The sequence below is a fragment of the Eublepharis macularius genome, chromosome 4 (assembly GCF_028583425.1).
Source record: "Eublepharis macularius isolate TG4126 chromosome 4, MPM_Emac_v1.0, whole genome shotgun sequence".
In the NCBI taxonomy this organism is placed as follows: domain Eukaryota; kingdom Metazoa; phylum Chordata; class Lepidosauria; order Squamata; family Eublepharidae; genus Eublepharis; species Eublepharis macularius.
This window is the reverse complement of record NC_072793.1, coordinates 24976673-25003865: the sequence shown is the minus strand read 5'-3', so window position 1 is coordinate 25003865 and position 27193 is coordinate 24976673. Positions and strand designations below refer to the sequence as shown.

Here is a 27193-nt window from a genome sequence, read left to right as displayed (position 1 = left end):
CTCTCGGTGTCACAGTGACACTGAGAGATCTCTGTCTGTTGGTGCTACACCTCTGAAGATTCCAGCCACAGCTGCTGGCGAAACGTCAGGAACTACAATGCCAAGACCACGGCAATACAGCCCGGAAAACCCACAACAACCACATAAAACTATGGTTCATTGTCAGTCTTCTGTGCAGTCCCACATGGGACTGTGCATGCGCAGGTCTCCTGATTGGTGAAATTTCTGCAGCTTTAAAAACCACTACAGGGTGCCCATCCTCCCAGAGCTCATGCGTGGGTGCTTCCTGCCCAAAGCAGCCTACGCTCTAGAGGAGGCAACACCCCCACCTTCAGTTTCTCTTTTGCCACCAGTTCTTTTGCAGCATGCTCTCTGGTCTTCTCAGAGTAGGCCTTCTTTTCTTTCATGCCAGATTGTCTTTATAAATCATAATTGGATTACCAAAGATGCTATCTCTATAAGAATGGCAAATAAAGCCCTCTTTAAGAGGTGTTCCCAATGCTTTACTAAAATGACATGGATGGAGGGGCACTCTCTGTGCCTCATTTGCCTGGGGGAGGGGCACAACTGTAAGCATTGGCAGAATTTTACCTCCAAGGTGTGGGCAGAAACTGCCATGAGGCTCAAAGCCCTGTTGTGAGAATGGGCTCTTTTGGCTTCAAACAGCCCTGACACTTAAAGCAGCTAAATCCTCCAGTCTCGTGGAATTAGCCAGAGCTCTTTGGTCCTCAGGTAAGCAATCGTTGAAAGCTGCCATCTTGTTACACAAGAAGATTTGGTAGGCTCCCAAGTGCCCCCTAAGTGCTCTTCACTACTTATCTGGAGAGTCTGGTGGCTCAGGAGAAACTGAGGGTGGGGGCACCACCACCTCTAGAGCGTGCGCTGCGTTGGGCAGAAACTGCCCATACGTATGCTCTGGGAGGACAGGTACCCCCTAGTGGTATTTAAAGCTACAGAAATTGCACCGATTGGCTGGCCTGCACATGTGTTAGTCCCATGTGCACCTGCACAGAAGACCTCAATAACAGTTACAGTGCTACTCTTGTTTTACGTTGATAATTACTACCATAAAACTGCTTTCATTATCGGTGCGTGGGGTCTACATCACAAAACTCTTGTTAGAAATGGCATTACCACAATGAAATGCTATTTTCAACAAGAGTTTTCTGATGGAGACCAAATGAAAGGGTTTTGTGGCACCCGAAAGACTGACGGATTTATTATGGCATAAGTTTTAGTGCCCACTTCATCACAGTCCTTGTTGGCTTGTATGCATGGGCATAGAAGGAGAAGAAATTGTAAACAGGGGCATCAAAAGGCAATAAAATACAAAAAGTTCAGTCCATGACGTTTTGTTTGCAAGGCTCAGATATATATACACAAGTGACAATTCACAACAGTAGCAACAGGACACCCGCTTAGTAAGTCAGGAAAGATCGTGATGTTGATATTTCCTATTACTACTCTAGTGAATGATTAATTTTTATCTACTTGCGAGATTCGCATGCTGCAGCAAATGCTCTGCCACTAATGTAGGTGACATATTTATGAATATTTAAGACTAGAAATTTTTTCCCCATAGCATTCATGTAACTGTAACTTTGAGAATACAAAACACAAAAAGTAGACTAAATTCAGTGGAACTACAACCACATTTTTATTTGAAAGATTTCTCTGGAGACAGTCTTGTCCCTGACCATCTCGGAAAGCCATGGCGACCAAGAAGAACTGCGGCATTACTCACTAGAGGAGCTGAAAGAATTGATGAACAAGCTGATGCTGATGTCCGGAAAAGTAGAACAAGGTGCAGAAGTAGAGAAGTTTTCTGAGGTCAGTTTCTAGTCTTGCCTTTCAGGGCATTTTTAAATTGTATATTGGCCTGCTGAGGATGAAAGAGTGACCTTCAAGCATGTTGCATTTCCAGCATATATTAGAAGAGAATGGGAGCTAGTGCTTTCAGAGATCTAAAATACAGTTTGCAGCTATTCTATGTTCTCTCAAATTATTGAAATGCATTAAGTTCCCTTGGAGGTAAGATGTCAATCTTCAGGTTTCACGCAAGGAAGGCTAAGTTTGAAATCAACCTGGGTCTTATTAGAGAGACTGGTTTGATTCTTTTGACAAGAATTTAAACTAAAACCATTGAAGAACCGAAATCTAGAGCACCAGTATGCTTGCTAACCTGCTTATAATGTTGAGGGGGAAAGAATGTTTGGAGTGAAGGCCAAGAAAGGGGGGGAAAATAAACAGTTATGACATTTTGTCATCAGCTATCATCCTAGTATTGGTTTTCCCTTCAAAATAGTCAGAAATGTTGGATGTATAAAGCTAACTCACTGTCCTGTTTCTAAAATCGATTTCTTGAAAAGAATTACTCTGTCACTTTTCTGTAATCCCAGATGAGCTATCACTTCTGACTCTTAAGTTAAGGGTTGAAAAAAGAATCCTTGTCTACAGGGTTGTTAGACTGTAAGGCATGGATACAGACTCCTAATTCTTAGTATGTGTATGTTATTGTCAGTGGTATAATTTTATTGTCATTTTAAGTTGTGCATCAGTTGTGTTAGTAGCATCTATTCACTGGAACCTTTTGCATTATGTCTCCTACAATGTTTCTTCTGCACACAGGTATTTTCTGGTGTCCAGAGACTCGCGCTTTCCTTCATTCAACTTTATACTGCTGGCAACATGCTCTTCCGATCTTGGATTACTAATATATACTGCTCGTCCAACAGCAGCTTCTGTATTGGCATGGACTTCAAATTGAATATGGTGCCAGACTTTTTTGGAAGTGGAGAAGTAATGGAAGTTCTCCCTGCCTTATGCAGAAAGATGGAGAGTTTCCTGGAGAGGTGGGACTGTTTCATGTCTGAAAAGCGATCGCAGTATTTCTACTTAAATTATTACACGGCTGAGCAGCTTGTTTACTTGTGCAGAGAGCTTGGCTCCGAATGCCCCAGTGAAGCTGCTTTACTGATGCTGTCATTCATAAAGCACAACTGCCATAAACGGGATGTCCAAGAGGTCTCCAAACATGTGATGTCCAGAAAGGCAGAGAGGAGTCTTGATGATCTGTTGGAGCTGGAGGCAATGGAGAAAGAGTTGACTGAAGAACTGGAGCATGTCTGGGACTCTTACATGAAGAGCATGGGTTCTTTCCTTCCAGGCTATTTGGACATTGATACGCTTGGCAAGTACCTGGACCTTCTGGCAGGCATGGAGAACAGGAGAGTGGCCCGAACACTCCCACAAGGCCTTCATAGTGGCAGGCCCAATCTCATCCTCTGTCCTCGCTCCGAAGTGTTGGCTTCAGCCCTGGCCATCTACATGAACAGTCCGGAGGAGATGCTGCCATCCTACGATGAGGTCCTGCTCTGTACCCCACAGACCAGCTTTGAGCAAGCGGCTTTGTTTTTGAGGAGATGCCTCACTCCAGGCTGCAGAGAGAAAAAGATTTATACATTGCTCTTTGCAGATGAGCTGAGCTATGATGTTGGCTGCAGAGCTGAGGAACTGTTCCGAAGCCTTCACTTGAAACACCAGGATGATTATCACCTAGTGATCCTGTGCAACTGTGAGAGGGAGCACTGCTATGTTCCTGCTGTCTTCAGTCAGTTCAACATTCATATGATCCCTCAGCAGCCCTTGAAGGCCATTCAGAGATACCTTGAGAATCATTACAAAGCCGCGGAGTTCGCACATTCATCAGCTTCTGTCTTCAAGGACCAAATGTGTGTGGGGATTGTATCTTCCAGAAGAGCTGGAGTGGGTGAGAGAAACAATTTCTCATGGTTTCCAAATACTCAGAAGCTGCACAAACTGCATAATTAGGTGGTGGAGCTTCAGAGCGAGTATTGGGAAGTGGTTAGAACACTGGAGTTAGGACTCAGGAGACCCATGTCCAAAACCCCTGTTCAGCCGTGATGCTCATTGAGTGGCTTTAGGCCAGTCGTGGGGTCTGAGCCTAGCAATTTGCCATCTTCTTACCGCTTAACTCTCCTGCTGGTCTAGATTCAGACCTAAAACTTGGTTGAAAGGTCAATGTACTATGTATATGATCAGTGGGTCTAATTACAGCTACTGAGGATGACTCACAGACCTTTTGTTTTTTGTTTTTACTTTTCCTGGTTACAGCTATTGAAGTTCACATGGGAAAGTTTGTGTCCGAGTGGTAAAGCGCCCATTTGGCATGCAGAAGGCCCCAGCTTCACTTTGGCATCTCCAGTTAAAAGGATCAGGTAGTAGGTGATGTGAAAGACCTTTTACCTGAGATCCTGGAGAGCAGTTGCCAGTCAGAGTAGACAGTACTGACCTTGGTAAACCAGTGGTCTCATTTGGCATAAGGCAATGTGTTCGGGTCTGATGTCCTTAATGATGGAACTGTCTAGACCCGGGCCCCCTTCTTTCGTTCCTGGGTGCTGAACACAGCCTTCTCAGGACCCCTAGGAGCTCCCAAAGACTCTGGATGTCTATTTTTTTTTAGACTTTTCAAGCCTCTGGGTTCACTCTGAGGTTGTGCACACTCCAGTAAGTAACTCTGAATATAGGCAGGTAAAACATATTGTAGTTTATTAAAGAGTAATTTCAGGAGCATATACTGAGCAGGAACTGCTCTTCAGGTAGGCATTAAGGCATGCACAAAAACAAATAAAACTTGGCTGTTCTAAATACACCTAACTAAAACTAAATGCTGCTGTCTAGCAGGCTCTGAGTTGGCTTTGGGGCTGACAGTTCTTACCAAAGGCTTTAGCAACAGAGTCCAATCCATGCCACACAGTTCTTGTCATGCTGGAAAGCAGGAGACATGGAGGCAAAGCCTCTCTCACATGCTGCTAGACAGGTATACACTAGAGAGGTTCCACAGTACAATCAAACAGCCATTTTCAGGCCACATCAGACCACCAGTGCATGAACCAATCAGGGCTTAGATACTAAATTGGCAGTGAGAAATATGCATGAGAAATATGAGGAGTACTGATTGAAAGTGATTACAGCTGCACTCCACCAGGGTCCCCAAGGCCAGTTCCCAAGAGAATGGCAATGACTTGCAGGTGTGCCTGATTAGCAAGCCAAGAAACTTTTCTTGAAAAAGGCCAGGTCTTGGGCCTGCTTAGATTTAGAGCCTGAACCAGAGTATTAAACTTCTCCATTTGAGAGCCTGTGGGGGGGGGGGGCTGAGCTTACAGTAACAAACTAAGGTACTTTATTGCTCTGCAGTAAACAAAGCTAAATTTACTGAATCAAAATGAGGTATGTTCAACTTTGAGATTGGTTGGGGAATTTGCATGCTATTTTGAGGAACATCAAAGAATTTAAAAAGAGGAATCCTTTTGGAGATCTGCATTAATATCTTAATTTCTAAAGCCCAGAAGAATCCCTAATCAGTGAGCAAAGAATTCCTGGAGAGATAACTGAATTTCTTTTGAACAGGAATATTTTTTTTGCATTTCACTTCCTTTTGTTGTGCTTTGAATTAATCAATTTTCTTAATTTCTGTGATGGTCTACACTGGCAGTATATTCATTCATATATTTAAAATACATATATGCCCAGTTTTTCCCTGAGGATCACTGTCCACAAATGCAAAAATCAGCAAGGAAATAATGAGGTTCAGATGTAGTATAAGTAAATCTTTTTGCTGCCTGAAACACTAGCTATTAACGTTTACTGCAAAGGCTACACTGTTGTTGTGAAGGATATTGTGGGACGTGTCGAGTCTTCCACAACCCAGAACTGAAGATTTAACTATGGACACTACCAAGTACCGGGTGCTGAGGGCATCACCTGTGACTGGTACATCCTGGAATATGTTTGTGGGATATAGCTGGTGTTGGCATATCCTTGAATGTGGAGTAAATTATAACAGATTTGGTTGTTGTTTGATGCTGGTCAGCACACCATGATCTTGTGCTCTCACTTCCCAAACAATCTGATTTTTTAAAAAAAAATTCTGTGCTATTGCCTATTACTGACAAAATTATACTTTCATTAATAACAGGGAAATCCCTCTATATAGAGAGACTGCATGAGAAACTGAAGGCAAAACTTCACAATGATAAAGTGCCACTAAAAACTATTCGGTTGATAGACCCCCATGTTGATGAAGGCAAAGTGTTGAAGTCTCTTCTCCCGTTCCTGAACCGTCAGCACCAAAACCAGCCCATGATATTTCATTTTGACATCACTTCTTCAGTGAGTATATTGCAGATTTGGCAAGGAGAGTTCTGATAGTCCAATGAACTATTTTGTTAGTAGACAAATAAGAATGAGAGACTGATTAAATGCATCTTTCCCATTATATTGTTTTTCCCCACCTCTAGGTCCAGTCTGGAATTCAAGAATTTCTGTTCAAGCTTTTAGTTTTACATTATCTGGGAGATAGAGATGGGAGACTCTGGCGGAGGAAGCAATGCCATTTGTATGTTGTAGAAATTCTTGAAGCGTCTCTATCACCAGAACAACCAGCAAGATCTGTAAGTTAGTGTGGCTGTATAAATATTATGAACTTAAAGATGTGCGATTTCAAGAATCAGCCACTCCTTAGTTCACCACTTAAGGCCATTGTGCAATGTCCATAGATTTTAATGAAGTTGAACTGATCCCGTAATCATGTATTTATATTGAGATGTGTTTTGGAATTATTAAAGCATATCTTTTCTACCATAAAGTGCCCTGTCTCTTTATGTCAAAGTATACAGTGTTCTAAGATGGCTGTAGTAATTTATTACCTAGAAAAATACTAATACATTTATCAGTGCTTGTAGTGACTGCTAACTAGATGTCTGATGCTCAGAATGAAAGGCCGTATTTTATAAACAGATGCTAACTGTATTTGAAGGTAAAAGTACTTGGTCTAATTTTAAGGACCATGAACTGGTGACATGCACTTTCGTTGGTCAACCTTTAGTCGGTCAACCATTTGTCTTTCAGTCAATTGGCAAGATTTAAGTAAATACAGAAGCCTTTTGAAGTGCTGGAAGGAACTGTAAAATAACTTGCAATTTAATAAACAAGTTTTTACTCACTGTTAGGAGATTAGTGGCAGGTGAATTGGGAAGAACAGCTTGTATAGAAAGGACTTTTTCAAGTATGTACGGAAAATGGAGAGGGTAACTGCCGAAGTCTTTTCATGCCATCTTTTTACAGTTATGTGATATTGAATTGTCAGCACTGCCAGCAAGTCTGAATTGGAATCCTGTGAGAATATGATACAATGTCCTTTTTATAACATCTTTTTCTCTTTTATAGGTGTCTCCTGGATTAAAATACAACTTCCTTGATGTGTTCCCCAAAATAATGTGCAGGCCTCCCAAGGAAGTACTAGAAATGGATGTCCAGAGGAATGCACCCTATGGCTACTCAGACCCAGGAATGGATGATACGGTTTTTCGTAGCGAGGCCTTTCAGAGACCATTCCAGTACTTAATAAGATCCCAGAGACGTGATAATCTTGATAAGTTCCAGTATGAAGGCCATGTTGAAGGGACTGCAGTAGAATGCCTGCAGTTACTGCTGATGCATTGTGGAGTAATAGATCCCTCTTGGTCAGAACTGAGAAACTTTGCTTGGTTTCTAAACATTCAGCTTAAAAATTGCGAGACATCTGTCTTTTGTAACCCTTCTTTTGTTGAAGATACTTTGCAAGGCTTCAAAAATTTTGTGGTCACCTTCATGATTTTGATGGCTAGAGATTTTGCAACACCGTCACTTAATGTTGCTGATGAAAGCCCTGGAAGACAGTTCTTTGACATGGAAGGAGTCACTGAAGAAGATCTTGCTCCATTCCGCATTCGGAAAAAATGGGAATCTGAACCTCACCCTTATATTTTCTTCAATCATGATGGTATATCCATGACATTTATTGGGTTTCATCTCCAGGCCAATGCAAACGGTGGGATTGATGCTATTAATCCCTTGAATGGCAGTGTCATCCAAAGGAATGTTATGTCTGCTCAGCTGTATCAAGGATTGGTGCTTCAGAGAGTACCCTTCAATGTTAATTTTGATGAACTGCCCAGGGATGAGAAAATTGCAAAACTTTCCATGGTTTTAGGAATTGAGTGGCCAATTGACCCTGATGAAACTTACGAGCTTACAACAGACAATATTCTAAAGATCCTGGCTATTGAGATGCGATTCAGATGTGGGATTCCTGTTGTAATCATGGGAGAAACTGGCTGTGGAAAAACCAGGCTTATAAAATTCTTGTGTGAGCTGCGTAGATGCGGTGCTAATACTGAGAACATGACTCTCGTCAAAGTCCACGGGGGCACTACTGCAGACGCAATCTATAACAAAGTCAGGGAAGCAGAACTCCATGCGATTGTAAATAAGCAGCTTTGCCAGTTTGACACGATCTTATTTTTTGATGAAGCCAACACAACTGAAGCTGTCAGCAGCATCAAGGAAGTCCTGTGTGACCGCACAGTAGAGGGACAGCCTTTGACCCACAATTCAGGCTTGCAGATCATAGCCGCCTGCAATCCTTATCGTAAGCACACTGGAAAAATGATTCAGCGCCTGGAATCGGCTGGCTTAGGCTATCGCGTTAAAGCTGAGGACACTAAGGAAAAACTTGGCTCTATTCCTCTTAGACAGCTTGTATACCGAGTCCATGCGCTCCCTCCTAGCATGATACCTCTTGTGTGGGATTTTGGGCAACTGAATAACATTACTGAAAAGTTATATATACAACAGATTATACAAAGACTTACTCGCTCAATACAGATGTCTAGAGCAGACATCAAAATGGTAACAGAAGTGCTTTTTAACTCTCAGATTTATATGAGAAACCGGAGTGACGAATGTAGTTTTATCAGCCTCAGAGATGTGGAGCGCTGTGTGGAAGTCTTCAGGTGGTTCTACAGTCACAGTGAGCTGATAGTCAAACACCTGACAAAGTACCTTGCAGGATGGAAAACCGATAAAAAGTACATCAAGCAAAACACAGTTATTTGGTCTTTGGTACTTGCAGTCGGTGTTTGTTACCACGCCTCCCTAGAAAAGAAAGAGGAATACCGAAGAGTCATCAGCAAAGTCCTTCCAGAGCCATATGACAATGAAAAGGGAATTCTTGAAGAAATCAGCTTAATTCAGGATCTGTTCTTGAGTGGTGCACCTCTGGGGGAAACAATAGCAAGGAATTTGGCACTGAAGGAAAACGTGTTCATGATGGTCATCTGCATTGAGCTTAAAATCCCTTTGTTTCTTATTGGAAAACCTGGCAGTTCCAAATCTCTTGCCAAAACTATTGTGGCTGATGCCATGCAAGGCCAAGCAGCATATTCTGAGCTTTATAAGGAGCTGAAACAGATCCATTTGGTGTCCTTTCAGTGCAGTCCTCACTCTACTCCAGAGGGAATCATAAATACTTTTAAGCATTGTGCTCGTTTCCAAGAAGGGAAGAACCTGAAGGAGTATGTCTCTGTGGTAGTCTTGGATGAAATTGGCTTGGCTGAAGACTCCCCCAAAATGCCTCTGAAGACCCTTCACCCCCTCTTGGAAGACGGGTGTGTTGATGATGATCCACACCCTCATAAAAAAGTTGGCTTTATTGGGATATCTAACTGGGCTCTGGATCCTGCCAAAATGAATCGGGGTATCTTCGTGTCCCGCGGAGACCCAAACAGAAAGGAGCTTATAGAAAGCGCAAAGGGTATTTGCTCTTCAGAACGTGTCACTCTGCAGAAAATTGAACGGTTCTTTCCCATCTTTGCAAACGCATATGAAGAAATTTGCAAGATCCAAAGTAAGGAGTTTTTTGGGTTGCGTGACTATTACAGCCTCATCAAAATGGTTTTTGCTTTGTCAAAATCATCTAAGAGAGAGCCATCTCCCCGTGACATAGCAGAGGCTGTTCTCCGCAATTTCAGTGGCAAAGAAGATGTTAAGGCCTTGGACATTTTTATGTCTAAGATCCCAGAGAAAGGAGACATCGTTTCTGAGAACATCAACACGATTGACCTAGTCAAACAAAACATTTACAGCGACTGTCAGGATGGTGAATGCCGATACTTGCTAGTGTTAACAGAGAACTATGCAGCACTGCAGATTCTCCAGCAAGCTTCTTTCAAAGTTGAACGGCAGCCAGAAATTATATTTGGTTCCAGCTTTCCAAAAGACCAGGAATACACTCAGATCTGCAAAAACATTAACCGAGTGAAGATCTGCATGGAGACTGGACAGATGGTGGTCCTTCTTAATCTGCAGAATCTCTATGAAAGCCTCTATGATGCCCTCAACCAGTATTACGTTCAACTTGCAGGTCAAAAATATGTTGACTTGGGTTTGGGAACCCATCGAGTGAAGTGCCGAGTGCATCCTAAGTTCCGTTTGATAGTCATTGAGGAGAAAGAAGTGGTCTATAAACACTTTCCCATTCCATTAATCAATAGACTGGAAAAACACTATCTGGATATCAATACTGTGTTGAACCAATTTCAGAGGGATATTGTGGAAGCACTGGAAAAATGGGTGAACGACTTCATAGCAGTTGATACAGAAAAGCATTTTATGGGTAAGCAAAAATACAGGCCTTCCGATGCCTTTGTTGGGTATCATCCTGACACCTGTGCTTCAGTTGTCCTGCAAGTGACGGAGAAGCTGAAAGAGGACTGTGCTCTTGAAGAAATGATGGAGGAAATAAAAAACCAGGCCATGCTGGTCCTTCTGAACTGTGCAACACCAGATTCTGTGGTTCGTCTTGGTGATTCACAGCTGGGAACCTTTCAGGCAGATCATCTGGCTAGAATCTACTTTCGGAAGCAGCATCACATTTCTCTAGCAGATTTCCTCCATGCTTGCCTTTGCACCGAAGCCAGGGGTGCCACAGTATTTACAGAGGTGAGTCCCCCCCCCCCAATTCCTTCCTTTGTTGTTTTATGTACTTAAAGTTCAGACCTCTTAGGAGATGGCATTAGGGCTACTCTTGGCATTTTACACATGGGAACACACTTCTCATAGCTTTAAATTAACAGTATCTTTCAATGATTCCTTTAGATTCCCATATAATATCTGTCTTGGATATGATTCAGTATTGCCAGAGTGCTAAATGAAGCTTCATTTAGATGGGAATATAAAGATTATGACTTTCAGCATGTGAGAATATGGCAGTTGGCAATAGGTCTAATTTTTTGCTGAACGTTTCATTCATTGGGTGTTCTTTTTACAGCTAGTTAATGACAGTACGGAACTCAGTGGAACTGTCCACATGATGCCCAGCTGGCATTCTGTGTTGCCCTGTCTGTTGAGATCCATAGGTAAAGCATGCAGCAGGAATATTGAAATTAGAATTAGGCAGCACAATGTCAGGGTTTCCTTGGGGAGGGGAGGAAGGTGCCTGCATGCTATTCCTAGATGATGGAAGTTGACATTTTCTGTTGCCTTGCCGTGTTGTTTCCCACCCCTGCTTCATTTGCATGCTCCCCAGGTGGCTTCTGGGGAGTTCAGTTGTGCGAATAGAGGATTGAATCCCCAACGGGGCTGTAGGATGTGTCAAGCAGCTTGGTTTGTGACTGCTGAAAGCGTTACTCGGAGCTTTTCTAGAATGAGCATCCAATGTAATACCTTATGCATGTCTAACAACCTGCTTGCAACCAGTGTGTGTGGTAGGAAAAATGTTTTTGTTTGAATAGTATACAGTCATGCTGTATAACTCATCGGATTTAATAATGACATTGGATTCAGGAGAGGGGTGGGAGGCCTGTTTGAGAAATTCAAGCCTCTTTGGACCTGCAGAACTCCTGCCAATGTCGAAGCAGAGTTCAAAGATCCAGGCGATAGCTGCTTCTCTTCTTTAAAAGTTTTTATCATGTTTGGTGAATAAATATGCTTTCTTCTTTATCATTTTAGATCACTACTTTCTCCAGGCTCCTGACAACAGCAGACATGGAAACTTTGGAGGCAGAAGTACAGCGCAATATCGAGAGCATCAAAGTTTTGTCCTTGCAGCAGTTTGACACAGAACATTCATTTTTGAAAGAAATTAGGTGAATTTCTCCCTTTCGTAGTCTGAAGGCTTAGAAGTAGAAAAAAGGGTTGGATGGAAAGGATGGGGTTGCAGTGCTGTTCATTACGGGAGTAGCCCTGTGAGGGTTATTGCTCCCACCCCGCTCTGCAGGCAAGGCTGGGCTGAAAGTCTTGTGGAGTCCTTCCATCAAGCTGCTGGGATTTGTGTGTGTGTGTGTGTTTGTGTGTGGCTGTTGTACTAGTCTATGGATGTGTGTTTAGCAGTCTACCCTGCCCAAAGAACAAAAACGCCATCTAATCCTTTTTGTCTCATCTGCTGGTTTTTCTTCCAGGAATTTCCTTGATGCTACACCTGGAAATAAAATCTTGATTATTCAGACAGACTTTGAAAATGGATCTCTCAGCGCTCAACTTGTTGCCTCCGCTAAGTATGTTTCATGCTAAGGTGGCGTGCGTGATATGTTTTGCATGCAACATGGAGCCTGTGATAGTAGTCCTTAGTGGCAGTTACTTCAGATCACTTTTACAAGGTCCAGCACATACTCTGGGCAAGAGTGGGGAGGGGGGCAACCTTGGTTCAGAGCTGCAGGAAACCACCAGGTATCATAACACTATGCGTTTGGGGCTGTGGAGAGATGGGTCTTAATTGTTCTTAAAACAATGGATAGGGGGAGGTTGATTGAATGGAAGCTACTCATAATGCATGGGACAGGGGATGTAGGTCTTCTACAGTGCTGCGTGACAAATGACAACCCTTTCCTTGCAGGTACTCAGCTGTTAATGAAATCCACAAAACTGGCTTGAATAAGGCCTCGGTTTTTGTGTTCTTCATCACTAAGCTATCACGGTTTGAAGGAGGAAGTTCGTATGTGGGATTTCATGGAGGTAGGACTACCTGCGTAGAGGGCTGTGGAATGTGTGAGATTCCTGCTACTCTGACATCAGTGCCATTACAAACCACCATGAATTTGCATCCGCCATAGATGTATTTCTTTTATAAACATTTCATAGTGATGCTGTTCAATATTGCAATTAATATTTTTTCAGTCTCAGTTGGAGAATAAAGAATGCCATACAAATATGAAAGTTTATTTTATTTATGTTATACCTCCTGGACTCCTGTCCTCTAGAAAAAAATTAAAACCAATGGAGTAGTGTTTCACCCAGACATGTTCCTGCTAGGCGATCCAGAAGGATATCACCATCATTGTTATCAAATGCTACTGAAAGGTCCGAGAGAAATATCGGAGACATACTCCCCCTTTCAGAATACTAGAGATCATCTGTCAGGGTGAGCAATTGCCAGGTCAGAATACAGATTGAAATGGATTTAGATAATCCCTTTCACCCAAGAACAGGTGGAGTTCTTAGCCACCACTCTTCCTATTTTCTCCAAAATTCCTAAACTTGAAACTAGATGGCATTTTTTAAATCTGCTGTAGGATGTTTTAAAAAGTAAGTCTGACCACAGCCTCTTCTAAAGCCAGAAATTCTGAGCCTTCCATCCAAGGGAGGTTTATCACTGGCTGTCTTTCTGGAGCTCTTTCAGGGCAGAAATACTGTGTGTTGGGGAGAAGCTGTCAGCAGGTCACGCTGATCTTAATTGCATCTCCCACTTCCTTGATTTATTCGAAAGGGCAAAAATGCTGGGAGCTCTGTTCGTGGAGCTATGAGCATTTCTTGTCGTTAAACTCTTAAGTAATGGAAATGGTGCACAGGATGTCTTGACTATTTTATTGAAATGGTTATCGTGGTTAAGAAAGCATAACTTTCAAAATGCTATGCTTGTAAGGCAAGGTTCCTAGTCTTCCTTATGTGAAGGTCCGATAGCAAAGTAGTCTCAAATACTAATAAACTTATTATAGCAATATTATTAGAGAAAATGAAAGCAGGATTGCATTCTACGTCGGTGTGTTCTTTGAAATAAAAAGCTCTCTAGAAAAAGTAAGTAGCAGCTTAGGGCTTGGATCCTGCTGGTAGTTACTGCTGATGGAAAGATTTCCATTAGCGGAGCATCTTTCTCGCCTCTCCCCTCCTATGCAGTCCCAAATTAACTATGTAAATGCTGCTCTTGGGGGACAGAGGTCCCCCAGAAATAGAATGAGGGAGGTCTGTGGCCGGAGGGGCAAATATTGCCTTCTGTCTGTGTAAATATTAGGTGTGGTCCAACCCTATGTAATAAATAGCAAGTACCTTGTAGTGCGGTAAATTATTGGAAAAATGTAATGAGGAAAACGTACAGTAAACTTCTCTAAACTTATGTAAATGTGGCCTCTTACAATCAGTGTCTTCACTGCAAACAGTGGTGAATGGACATCCATTTTGCTTATAATGCTAATTAGCAGCCTTGGATTCTCAAAGTTTTTTTTAAAAAGGTTGTATGTAGGTAGTGAAGCTACTGTCATCTTTCCTGCTCCGCCCCCCTCTTTGTTGTTTTATGTAATCTGAGCCTTACTGTGATTCATTAAAGCCTCACATGTTCCTATAATCATATTCTCAGGACTTTGTGGGTTTTTTTTAAAAAACGTTTGTAGTTTTAGACCTAGAGTGATTCTGCACACGTTGGATAATGCACTTCCAATCCTCTTTATAGATCATTTGGAACGGATTTTTTCGCGTGTGGAACAAAAAATCCACCTCAAACAATTGATAAAGAGCACTGAAAGTGCATTATCCAACGTGTGCAAAATCAGCCCTTGAGGTAACTTAATATAATTGAAGCTCTTCTGGAATAAAAATTGCTGGCTTGGAGAAATGAGAGAGGATGAAAGAAATTGATGTTAGAACACCTGAGTATTTAGATTCATATTGATCTGTCTTGTGATAGAATCGTTTACTAAGAAGGTTTCTTGGCAGTACAAACTATAATCCTTTAATATTGTTGTTTATTAGGGCTGTGGCAGTCTGTTCACATTGATGATCTGAGAAGATCCAAGGATATGGTCTCTGATGTAACTGCCTTGAGAAATGTCACCATCAGCCAGCTGTTTTCGGATGACATACGAGAGCCTGCAGGAATTCCTGAAAGTAAGAATTTCAGTAGCTGGATAGCCACCTAAGTGTGTTTGTGTTGTGTGTGTGCACGTACATTTGCATGCATGCATGAGCATAGAAATGCACATGAGTTTGCATGTCTTGCACCTGCGTGTAACAGCTTTTTCTGACAGTGTAAAAATTCTCAGACTCTCCAAAGTTACAAGCAGGCAAATCTCATCCCTCTGAGACATTCTGTATTGCAGTTGTGATGGCGGAGAGAGAAGATGAAGATGACATGGAGGTGGAAGTGTCGGCAGCGCCTGAGCAAGAAAAAAAGGTGGTGCGTTCAGATCTTGTGTGTGTTACTTCTATTACGCTGTTTGATTCTTGGAAAAGATACAGTGCCTTTGTTACTGATGCTAGTAACAAATCACTAAATAATTCCAAGGACATGATTATTCTTGCTCTCTTTCATACATAAAGAAAAAAAATTCCCTGTGATATAAAACTGCTAGGGCTACGCATTCACAGTAGAAATAGCTGCCTGTGCCATTTTTTCCTGTGAAATCTCTCACACTTAACAATATAAGAATACCAATTAGCAATCTTGGGGCAATTCATATTTTAAAGATTTAGAAATTTTAACATGTATAATGAAGCACCTCTCTTACCTTTGATAGCATCCAGTAGAACAGAGCAGGCTCCCTACCTTGGCATCCAGTACAGGTGCGACACGAAAGAGTCCTTGCCACTTTCAGTCTCCATATTCTACCTAGCTTTGTGCTTCTAGCAAGGCCTTGCTGCCATTTCTATTCTTCCATATGCAGCAACAGTACATCATTGTTTTGCTTAGTGGAGCTTTGCTGTACCAGTTCTTTCCCTAGCTCTTTGCTGTTGTTTTTCTCCAAGCAAATATTCAGGCTAGCTGCCAGTGCTACAAGGGCATTGCCCAACCGTTGCCACCTTTATTGCCACCTCTGCTGGTGTCCGACAAGGAAGCCGCTGCTTGGTTATGATAAAAGGGCTTTATTATACTTATTTAACTGTTTTAAATAAATAAAATACTCCTTAACTGAGAAGGAATAGTGAATCTGTTCTTAGATGTACTATTTCAGGATGCTAATACTTCCCCACTCCTTCTGTGTCTGGGTAGACCCAAGTCGTAGACACTACCATCCTTCTGAGGACCTGTGTGCAAAGCGCTGTAGGAATGCTAAGGGACCAAAATGAAGGTGCTAACCGCAGCACTAGAAGAATTGAAATCCTCCTTAGTCTCCTGTGTGAGGCAGATCCTTTGAAAGGTATGAATGACTAAAAGCACTTGGTTCTGTAAAATGGAAAGTATATTCTTGCAAACATTCCAGATGCAGTTTCGCTCATCTGAACAGGGTCTCCTACAGGTGCCACCTTGCACATGGGCAAAATCAACAGCAGCCCGTAGACGGGCTTTCTCTGTGGTGGCCCCTACCCTGTGGAATGGCCTGCCTGAGGTGGTGAGGAGAGCCTGTACTCTCCTAGCTTTCTGCAAACCCGAATTATTCAAAAAGGCTTTTGTATTGTAGGGAGGGGCTCTCATTTACATTTACAAAATGATATTTACAAAACAGAAAATTCTCCAAAGCTGTCCACATGAGGCTGTCCAAGAGACGTGGAGCATCAAAGGGGGAGGAGAAATTGAACGTCTCAAGTTTTTGTGAATTTATAGTAGGGATGATAGATTTGAATCGGGGAATTTCCAAGTTGTTTATTCTTCATGGATCTCCAACTTGTAAGAAGACTTATTTAGAAAACTTCTGTTGCTTTTCAGCTGCCTTCTTGAAGATAACGAAGAATCGTCTCTTAAGCCTTTTGAAGGAGCAAGAGGAAAATGCTTGCACCATGAAAGAGTGGGTCCTGCGGGAGGCATCAAACCTCAATGCCCTCCAGGAAGCAGGAACTTTCAGGTATAGGCAGTAGTTAACATTACTGCACTTTGATAGATCTAAAAATACAGGTCGCCAGGGCTTTTTTTCAGGGGGAACGCGGGGGAACGGAGTTCCGGAACCTCTTGAAAATGGTCACGTGGCTGGTGGCCCCGCCCCTGATCTCCAGACAGAGGGGAGTTTAGATTGCCCTCTGCTGAGCGGCGCGGAGGGCAATCTAAACTCCCCTCTGTCTGGAAATCAGGGGGCGGGGCCACCAGCCATGTGACCATTTTCTCCTAGGGCAACCCACTGAGTTCCACCACCTCTTTTCCCAGAAAAAAAGCCCTGCAGGTCACCATGTAAAAAGTTCTTTGTGCATCCTAATGCACTTCTTGGCACCCAGAGGAGGAATGCCTGTTTAATTCTTTGTTTGTCTTTGCGTCTCACTGATGGCTTTTGCTCCTGTATACAGCTACGATTTGGAAAAGTTTCATTTTTTGGCACAATAATCTAATGGTGAGCGATATTAGAACAAAAATGTTGCATAGAAACATCGTTCTTGAATTAATAGCTCTGTATGCCAGTTTGAAAGGATACTTGTCTATTTCACCTGGAACATTTTTTTAGAGGTAATATGTCTTGCTGAAGAGGCACAGTGCCCCCTTTTGACAGCTGCCACATGAGGTGACTGATGAATGGGGAAGTCCTACAGAATTTGGGTTGAAATGAAGGACTTGGGTGATTTTTTTTCTCTATATATTATCCTTTGATATGTAATCTCTTCTGCAAGAATGCTCCTGAAAGTCTTGGTGGTGTTTAACACATTGTTTACATTGATGATTGTACAGGCACACCCTGTGGAAGCGAGTCCAGAACGTAGTGACACCATTTCTGGCCTATATGGTATCTGTCATAGACAGAGATGCTAACCTGGAATTATTGGACAAACCAGCAATAGAAAATTGTGTGAAGGATGTGTGGATGTTCATCTTCAATGATCTGAAGCTTCTGAACATCCCTTATGTTATTGGTCAAGGCAGGTGAGTTATGTAAAATGACCATCGTGATAGCGAAATGTCCATTTTTTTATTGTGAATGGAATTGTAAGTCTACGTGAAGGAGAATCGTTCAAGTTTCTGATTTAGCTGGCAAATGTATGCAAGTAATAAGCCCAGATAAACTGGCTGCTCCTTTCCTGAGTGGGTCAGTCTTACGAAAGATCCAATGCCTACTATTTCTGTCCTACTGGAGATAAAATTAAATCTCATGGTGTATTGCTGCCCATCACGAGAGCAGTCCTAAACAGATCTACTCTAGTCTACTCAGTGAAGCTTACACAAAGGAAAGTGTTCTTGGGATCATACTGTTAATCTTTCCCATTTCTTCTCTTGGATGGTGGTTGAACAAAGTGACTTTCCATACTGAAATCTCTGAAACAAAACTAGTTTCCTGTTGGTAATGTACACACCAAAACTGCTGAGCGTATTTTCTCCCATGTCTTTTCTAGCTCCCAGACTGAAACAATTCTGGTACAGAGTTACTTTCAGGGAACCACGTCTACTGTCAACGAAATGCCCTTCAGCTGGAGGATAAAAGATTATTTAGAAGACCTTTGGTCTCAAGCTCGGCACATCACTGTTGATAAAGGTGAGAATGCAGGATGACCGCATTCCAGGTGTGGGAAACCCTGCAATCCTGGATCCAGGATACAGAAAAAAGTCCTATTTTTGCTGATCTGGCTAAATATGGATTTCCTCAAAAAATAATAATAATAGAAATCTGGGATTTGATCCGGGAACCTGGATGCAGACCCCTCTCCTTGTCTGCCCAGTTTCTTTGACGCCAGTTTAGTTGGGCTAAGTTGCAACGGTGTCCCTTCAGTTTGGTTTGGGCGGACTTCGGTTATGACAGGATTCTCTGGTTTGATATTGGGCCCCTTGGTTCACTTTGGGTCTTCTCGTCTCAGTTGGATTTGAATGGGATTCTCTGTTTTGATTAGATTCTCTGGTTTGATGTTGGTCCCCTTGGTTCACTTTAGTTCTGGGGAGATTCCATTCCCTTCCTTCAGTTTTGTTCTGTTGGGCTTCCTCTTTCATCTGGGAGTGTGCCTTTGGCCAGTGGCAGCCTTGCCCCTGTGAGATTCTGCCTGAGAGCCTGCTTGGAAATGTTTCTCCCGCAAGAAACAATGGAGAGTGGCTGGGCAGCTTCTCCAGGGAGCAGTACGGTTGGTGGGGGGAACTGGTTCTGTTGGGCTTTTTCTGGGTTCAGGCTGCATTTGGGAGTGTGCCTTTGGTTATTGTCAGTCTTACCTTTGTGTGTTTCTGCTTGAGGTCCTACTTGGAAACGTTTTCCCCTTAGGATACAAAGGAAAGAGTGGCTGGGGGCACCTTCTTTAGCGGCCCATTAAATTGGACCCTGTAGTCCAATCATTCTCAATCTTGGGTGGTCTTTAGAGGACAGTCATGGGGAGGTTCTCTAAAACTTGGGTGGAGTTTGCTTGAAAAATGTCCCCTCCCAATAGCCCCTAGATAGTTTTCTCCATAGGGAAAAATGACTGAATAAACCCAGTATTCTCTGATTTGTCTTAAACTGGTCAGACAATCATTCCCATATTTCAGGAATACCAGAATTTTTTGAGATCCTTGAAAACTGGATTTGGATTTCTCGATTTTTTTTTTGTTGCCCACCCCTACCTTCTACCATTAGTATACATCAGATCGATCTGAGAGTTCTGTTCTGAGAAAGCCAGTTTGGTGTAGTGGTTAAGAGCGCAGGACTCTAATCTGGAGAGCCGGGTTTTATTCCCCACTCCTCTACTTGAAGCCAGCTGGGTGACCTTGGGTCAGTTACAGCTTCCCGGAGCTCTCTCACCCCCACCCACCTCACACGGTGATTATTGTTGTGGGGATAATAATAACATACTTTGTAAACCACTCTTGAGTGGGCTCTAAGTTGTCCTGAAGGGCGGAATATAAATTGAATGCGGTGGTGGTGGTGGTGGTGATGATGATGATGATGTAGCAGTAGTAGTAGTAGTAGTAGTAGTAAAGGTGCCATCCCTTTCTGATGCTGCTTTTTATTTTTAATTATTAAAATTATTTGAATCCTGCTTTTATCCCAGTTAGTTGGCTCAAATTTTGTGTCTTTCTCAGACACCGGGTCGAAATGTTTAACTTCATTCAGGCTTTTAATTAAGGATTCATCTTTTACTATTATTTTTATAGTCTGCTTTTAGTTTAAGAACGGTGTGAGCGGCTCTGTGTTTTATGGTTTTATGCTCTGGCTGGGTTCTAATTAATAATTTATGGAGCTTTACATTGTTTATTATGTTTTGTGTATGTTTGGGATTGGTTCCTTGGAGAGGCAGCATAGAAATTGTCTGAAGAAATAAATATGTAAACCACTTTTATTTCATTAAAATCTAGTTTAAATCTCGTTCCATATAAATACAGTAAAAGAGAAAACATGCCACTAAGCATTACCTATTGCACTGAGAGACCTTTGCTCGTGCCTCATCGAAAGCATATTGTGTGTTTCACTGGCCTTCCACTCTATAGTGTTCAAGTGAATAAGGATACAGCATGAACAGTAACATTCCAAAAGCTAATAAGAAGATAATCTGGAGCAACTTGTTACGAGGCAAAAGGCCCTGAGAAAACATGTGTTGCAAATTCTCCATGAAGCGCAGGACATAGCTGTTACTTGCTTGCCATTTGTTCATTGAACTAAAATGCAGAGATTTTTGCCTGTATCTGCTGACTCTCTCTTTGTCTTGCTTAAGTATTTAAATCCAGAACGTGGCATAGTACCACAGAGTCTGGACTAGCCACTTTAAGCAAGGAAGCAGCATATAGTGTTGTGGGGGATAGCTAGATCGAGGGATGCAGTAGCAACTGAAATTATTATCTAACCAAATGCTCCCATTTTACAGGCCACAAAGAAAAATTTATTGACATCTTTCAGAAGACGCCACTTGGGGAATATCTTACTAGGCTTTCTGCAAAAGAGAGGGACACCCTTTTCCACTGTTACCTCAGAGACTTTATCCTCTTGACAATAGGTGTATCTTACCAAACAGAATTAAAGGTCAGTATTGTAAGGTTTACTTGGGGCAACGTATGTGTCATTTATAAAGTTCAGGCGTTGAGTGTTGTAGCAGCTGACCAGAACACAAGCTTCATCGGGGTTATGGCTTGTAGGTAACTTTCACCAATGTTGTTGTTTACCAGTCAAAAACATTTTATCCTAAAAAGCCTTGCCTACGTAAGAGGGTGTAGATATTACAACTTGCAGCACTACGATTCCTATCAGGTATAGCTCATTTTTTAAATTACATTTTAAAGCCTCTTTAAAAAGTTAACAGTTTTACAGTTGGGCATGTGATTGTTAAAACAAATTAGCCTTGTGTTTAAATTTCCAGTTTCTTCAAATGGCTCTCTTATCATGCATTGAAGAAACGAAGGCAGCCTCTTCCAGCGCAGAACAGAATGTGCTGCCCCTCCCGTGGATCCACATCGGTTACTATCAGTTTAAGAGTCGACTGCACAACTTCTCTAGGATTCTTGCTGTGTACCCTGATGTCGTCAATGCTCTAAGTGTCCATGCAAGGCGAGGAGGCTACATCTCACATCAACAAATGGTACTGTGTATTCTTGGTGTACTATAACATTTAGTCCTACTACAGATTGCATTATCCTCTGCTAATGGTTCTACTTTGCATAATCTTAAGTATTTGGGGAAGTGCTAATCCTTTCAAGAGGTAATATAAGGTAATAAAGTAGGTGTCAGCTGCACTTCTTATGGTCGTGGTTCTCAACCTTTTTGAAAGAGGCCCCGTTTCTAAACCTTTTGGAGACCCATCACAATAGCACTGCATGTTGTGAACAGTGCAGGTTTCAGAGGCAGCAGATATATATGAAATGCCCATTGCCTTTAGCACCACTGGCATGGAGGAGTGGGTCAAACCCTTAGGAACAAATGGAAGGGCAACAGAATGTAAGCAGCAGTTCAGCCCTCTTCTCTTTTTGTCATTGCTGTGGGGAGGGGAGACCAGAACATGCTCTCTCAGGTTTGAGTTTCTTAACCAACCTGCTGCAGTCACAGAGCCATTTGCCTTTCTTGCTGCCCTGTTGAAAAATACAGAGAACTTCCCTCGTTCTTGTGTACCAGATCACTTGCACTGCTGACACAGCAAACATGTAAATCTCTTGATGCATACCTATTGAGCATATGCCATAATTCTAATAAGTGTGGAAATTATACTTGGAATAATAAAGGTGGGAGCAACAAGAAGTAATATGGCTCGTGAAAGGTGAACATATATTTGAAACATAAGCTTGCATAGGTTAGATGTAGGAAGTGACGCTTCAGTTAGTGGACTGTACAGAGCAAAACGAGAAGTTCAAACGCCGTGAAATGCAAGAGGCGTTCCTGAACACACGAAGCTGTCTGAGTCAGCACTGTGTACTGAGAGTGTCAGTGGCCCTCCAGGCGCCTTTCACATCACTTAGTACCGGATTCTTTAGGCGGAGATGCCAGGGATTGGATCTAAGACCTGCTTGCGAAGCAGATGCTACACTACTGAGCCAAGACCCGACCCTACCCCTCCATGTTTGCTGAATGATGCGCCTGATGGAGTGGGCTCTAGCTCACGAAAGCTTCTCTTAAATCTGTTCCTCTTCAAGGTGCCCGGAGTCTGCTTTTTGTTTTTGCTGCAACAGACAAACATCGCTGGAATTTGCAACACACCCAGGAAGCATTGCAAACACAGAAAGAGAGAACTGTCATGGATCGGGATATAGTCTTTTTTAATATCAAACTGGCCTGTGATTCATCTTTTCAAATGCAGCGCAGGAAAGGGGTGCAGGGAGGAGATGGAGCAGGGTAATTAAAATACCATTTGCTCAACCTGACACCTCTCCATGAGATGTTAGTGTAACTGACATCCTTGGGACTGATAAATATATGTTGCTTTAACCTTTTGATACCGTCATATGGCCTACATGGCCAAGGGGCGGCTTAGCCATGGAAGAGGAGAATATAAAGAGGCTTGCAGTCTTGTGTGTGTGTGTATTCAGAAGGGAATGGAGAATGTAGGGTCCAAAGGGATGGGCTTGCATGGAATACCTATCCCCGCAAGGGGTGTCTCAGGTACAATTTGGAAATTCTCAACATGGTAGACATTGGCAACTTTCTATTCTTTCTGTACTTTTACTTAGCTGCAAGGCAACTTCCTGTGCACGGTGTGTTCTTTATATTTTTATATCCTGTATACTCCAATAAAGACCTTTCTTTGGTTAAGTTAAACTGTGCCAATGTGTGCTCACTCACAGGCCTTCTGCACAGTTGCTTGCTAGCACTCTGTACATGCTCAGAGGCTCACCAGTTCCCCAAGCAGCTGGTGACAGGTCAAGCCTGCTTCGTTTGAGTGATGGCATGCTCTGAGGAGGAAGCCCCCGAGTTGTAATGAATTCTTTGCTAAAAGCACATGTTTGGCTGCAAACAGTAAGATGGAACTCAACAAGGGCAGGGATAAGTAACATACAAGGGAGAAAAGTAGATCTTAAAGGGTTGCTGAAGGATTGTGTTGCTGTTCCGTTAAGAGAAGAGAAAACACAAAGTGGCATGATAAAAAGGAGCCAGTTCTGATTGTTAAGACTGATAGGAGTCACAGTCTGCTTCTGGAATTAGGAAAAAGAATAGTCCAAGTACATGTTGAGATTATGATCCTTTGCATTCAGAGGTGAGGGCTTCAAAATCCAAGAAAATGGGAAATAAAGTGGAATATCTTTAATCTGATTTTCAGTCTTAACCATAGTATGATATAGATCTCTTATTGTCAATAAGTAAAACAATGGCGTTAGTAGTAAATCTTTGTGCACGCCTTCCTAGGTACTGGATGTGCTAGCTGCCGTGGCCTGCACTGAAATGTTGGAAGGAAAACTGTTGAAATGCAAGCCACAGATATGGCTGCAGAAGGTGAAGACTCTTCAAATGCCAATTGAATTTGTGTGCACAGCAAACGACTTAAAAAGCAATGTTGGCCCATGTGACCCATTGCTCCAGCAAGCCAGGTAGGTCACAGAAGCCAAGTAAGGATTTCAGAGTGCAGAATGGCTGTGCGGGGTGGGAGTGGTTCTGCACCAGTGTTTCCCTGGTTATGCAGAACCAGCCCACTCTTTAATTACAGGGGGTCTGGGTCAGTTGTATGCTCCTCAGGTCTGGGAGCTTTTATCGGGGACTTTGTATACCAGATTAGAAGTTCGAGGTCATATTAGATGCGCCAGCTGAAGGGAATTATGAACTGTGTAATACATGAAGTCGGTCGCTGTGCAATTACTTGGGTTTCCCAGTCCAGTTAATCTGGTATTCATCTTCCTACTGACAAGCGTAGCCAGTACCTGTTTTTGCAACACAAGAGAATGAGAAGGTTAGTCAGCCACTCTGGGTCTTCAGCCATTGGTCCCCATCAAAGCCCTTCTTCCTCCACTTCCCTCTGGGTAGACCACCACCAGCAGACAATTTTTTTTGTCTGCCCAGGGTTTTGTCCATCCTCAGAATCTGTGCCCAGGAACCTCTCACATTTACATTTGATTTCAACGGGCTTAGACTGAGTAACTCTACTTAGAATTGCACCGTGAGTCTCTTAAGAGATTTTAGCACCTCTTCTCGCTTCCTGGCCTTTTTGCTAAGATCAAGTATAGTGTAGCACCACTTCTGCATCTCTCTCCCCAAATTGCTACAGAGGGAACCAATCTCTCTTATGGGAACTCTGTGTGAGAGCTTAAGGAGTAAAGGAAAAGAAGTTTAATATGTACATTAAAACGAAAGGAAGTTTAATACGTAAATTAAAAGCACACATTGCATAAGCAAGCACAAAAGCCTGAGCAAGGAAAAATCAAAATATGTGTAAATTTGTATCCTCTCTCCAAATCGGCAAACTTGACTCTGTGATGTTAATGAGAGAGAGGCTCTTCATAAGTTGTATTCATTTTGTCTCACGGGTAGTTTGATTTCAATATTTGGGGAACTGAATTGAGATGGACTCCTTCCTTCTCCAGAATGTGTATAAAATGACCATCTGCCTTAGTAAATTGTAAAGCTCTATTTTTCTGGTTTTCCCCATTCCCAACAGACTTACTTCCTGTCTGCCAGAAAGTCCACTCTCACCATGGCTGCCCATTGTTACCTTCTGGCCAGGGTCATCTGCATTTCTATGGCACAGAATGGCACTGCATTGGTGGGGGTGATTCATAGTCAACTTGTTTTTCAACTTTCTTCCTGATAACCAGAAAGGGGTGCCTTTATAGCCTCTGTGCCTCTGCCTCAACAATTACTCTGTGGGGTTGTAAATTTGGTACTGGAAGTATTTCTCACTTTTTTCAAATCAAGCTTTCGCTGTGTTTTCTCTTGGACACAGGAGCCAGTGGAATCGGGTTTTCTCATTGTCCCTCTTTGTAGAACATGTGCTACTTGGAGTAGAAACAGTGATTCCAGAGATGCAGGATCTGGTAAAGAAGTACACCTTACTTCTTGGCAAAGTAAGAATCCCATTGTTTAATAAGAAACATCAAAGTAATATATTTTGTTGTTCTAGTATCAGTGCAAATAGATCAATGAAGTATTTATAGCACCATCTTCAGCACTCACATTTTTTTTGTTTATGAATTACTGTCAGTTACTATTACTGTTTAATATTTTTTTTCTTTTTTTGTCCTGGGATGTAAAATATTTTTTTTAAATTGCAGTGTTCTTTACATCTATTGAATCCTATAGAAAATGGGCAATACTGAATTCAGCTAGTGAACTGATCTGCTCTCCTGAAAGAGAGTCAGTTCTTGTTAAGTAAGCTTTTCTTGCCATACCTCACATTTAAAAGATCAGTAATTACATCTGTTGGAAATCTGTTTGCATCATTCATTTCTGGAATGCAATTCTATACACACTTATTAAAGTAAACCTCTCTCACACACACACACACACTTTGGGACTTGTTCCTACATTTTAAATTTGCTGCTCTGTTAGCATTAAAACCCAGTTTCCTGGGGGTAAAGTGTAGATGACTGGGGAAGGCAATGGCAAACCACTACATAAAAAAAGGCTGCCAAGAAAACATTGTGATGTGACGTCCCCACATGGGTCAGTAATGACTCGGTGCTTGCACAGCGGACTACCTTTACCTTTACCTAGCCTTAAAATAAGTGCTGTATATGTTCTGATCATGGTACTCAGGAGTCAATTAGAAGCAAATTGAGGGTTCCTGAGAAATCATGGAAGCAATAAAACCACTGGGAAACCACTCCAGATCTTCCACTCACTGTTGCTCAAGTGCCCTTAACATTCTAGGCCTCCTCTAGCATACTCTTTGCTTTTTTTTTTCTTTTCAGTTTACAAAATAAAAATTTTCTCTGTACCTATGGGGAGTGGGGGATCCCACTCCCCATAGGTAGGTAGAAAGTCCTACCTCATCTATAGGTGGCTCTTCCCTTTCCTAGGCACCCAGCCATAGACTTTGATATTGATTATGCATGGATTAAATCTGTGTTTTTCTCTAATTGAGAAAAGATGGCCTGTAGAGCTGGGATTCAGACAGGTGGGGGCAGGCAGTGGGAACAAAGGTGGGCAGTTTTGACTACTGAAGACTTGTTCATCAGAGCTTCTCCCCAGTACTGTATAGTCACTAAAGGTAGCTGTATACATTTTCAAACTCTTCTCCCAACCATTGAGAAAAGATCCTTGACCTCCTGAATTCTCACTCAGTGCTCGCACAGTAGTCTAGCGTCTGCGGTTGTTCACCCTTTGCCTTCCAAAAGATCAAGCAACAGAACGGGTACAGTGAAGTACTGCTGGCTAGAACACCTTGATGTGAGTAGTGGCGGTAGCAGCACCAGGCTGTCCCCTTGCTTCTAAGCACAGGGCAAAGTAACAGGAGAGCAAGTGCTGCATGGAGACGCTTGCTCAGTTCTTCTGGAAGGTGGTAGAGGCAGCATGGTGGCTTGGTTGCTGTTATTCCATCTTTAAGATTGGTTGAAGCTTTAACTGGTGGGTGTTTAATTTGGCTTGACTTGAAAGACCTGCTATAGCGCATAAGGGGAACCACGGTTGTGCTACTTGTAAAAGTACATAAGCTTCTCCATAGTCTCAGGTCAATTAGTCATCAACAATAAAACAATCAGAACAAAACTTTAAAAATTCCTGTACTAAAAGCAGTTAACAGAGTGAAGTTAGAAAAGTTAATCTAGCTAGTTTGCGAAACCCAGTCTGAATAAATGATTAGATCTGGAGAAGCTTACATTTTCAATAAAGCTTATAGTTGTGGTTATATGGTTATATTATAGGATGTTGCC

At 42.3% G+C, this 27193-nt stretch overlaps 1 protein-coding gene across 1 annotated transcript in view; it reads left to right on the top strand.

The window, feature by feature from the left end:
• The window catches only part of RNF213 (ring finger protein 213), a 135061-nt gene that overhangs the window by 66331 nt on the left and 41537 nt on the right, over positions 1 to 27193 (top strand). Inside the window, exons 24-41 of the mRNA XM_054975559.1 lie at positions 1669 to 1830; positions 2629 to 3769; positions 5999 to 6192; positions 6321 to 6473; positions 7249 to 10842; positions 11851 to 11987; positions 12300 to 12395; positions 12734 to 12852; positions 14860 to 14994; positions 15207 to 15283; positions 16097 to 16244; positions 16751 to 16886; positions 17696 to 17887; positions 18355 to 18494; positions 20779 to 20933; positions 21268 to 21486; positions 23739 to 23920; positions 25267 to 25387. Coding sequence (XP_054831534.1) covers positions 1669 to 1830; positions 2629 to 3769; positions 5999 to 6192; positions 6321 to 6473; positions 7249 to 10842; positions 11851 to 11987; positions 12300 to 12395; positions 12734 to 12852; positions 14860 to 14994; positions 15207 to 15283; positions 16097 to 16244; positions 16751 to 16886; positions 17696 to 17887; positions 18355 to 18494; positions 20779 to 20933; positions 21268 to 21486; positions 23739 to 23920; positions 25267 to 25387 — 7101 coding nt within the window. The remainder of the gene's footprint in view (positions 1 to 1668; positions 1831 to 2628; positions 3770 to 5998; positions 6193 to 6320; positions 6474 to 7248; positions 10843 to 11850; positions 11988 to 12299; positions 12396 to 12733; positions 12853 to 14859; positions 14995 to 15206; positions 15284 to 16096; positions 16245 to 16750; positions 16887 to 17695; positions 17888 to 18354; positions 18495 to 20778; positions 20934 to 21267; positions 21487 to 23738; positions 23921 to 25266; positions 25388 to 27193) is intronic.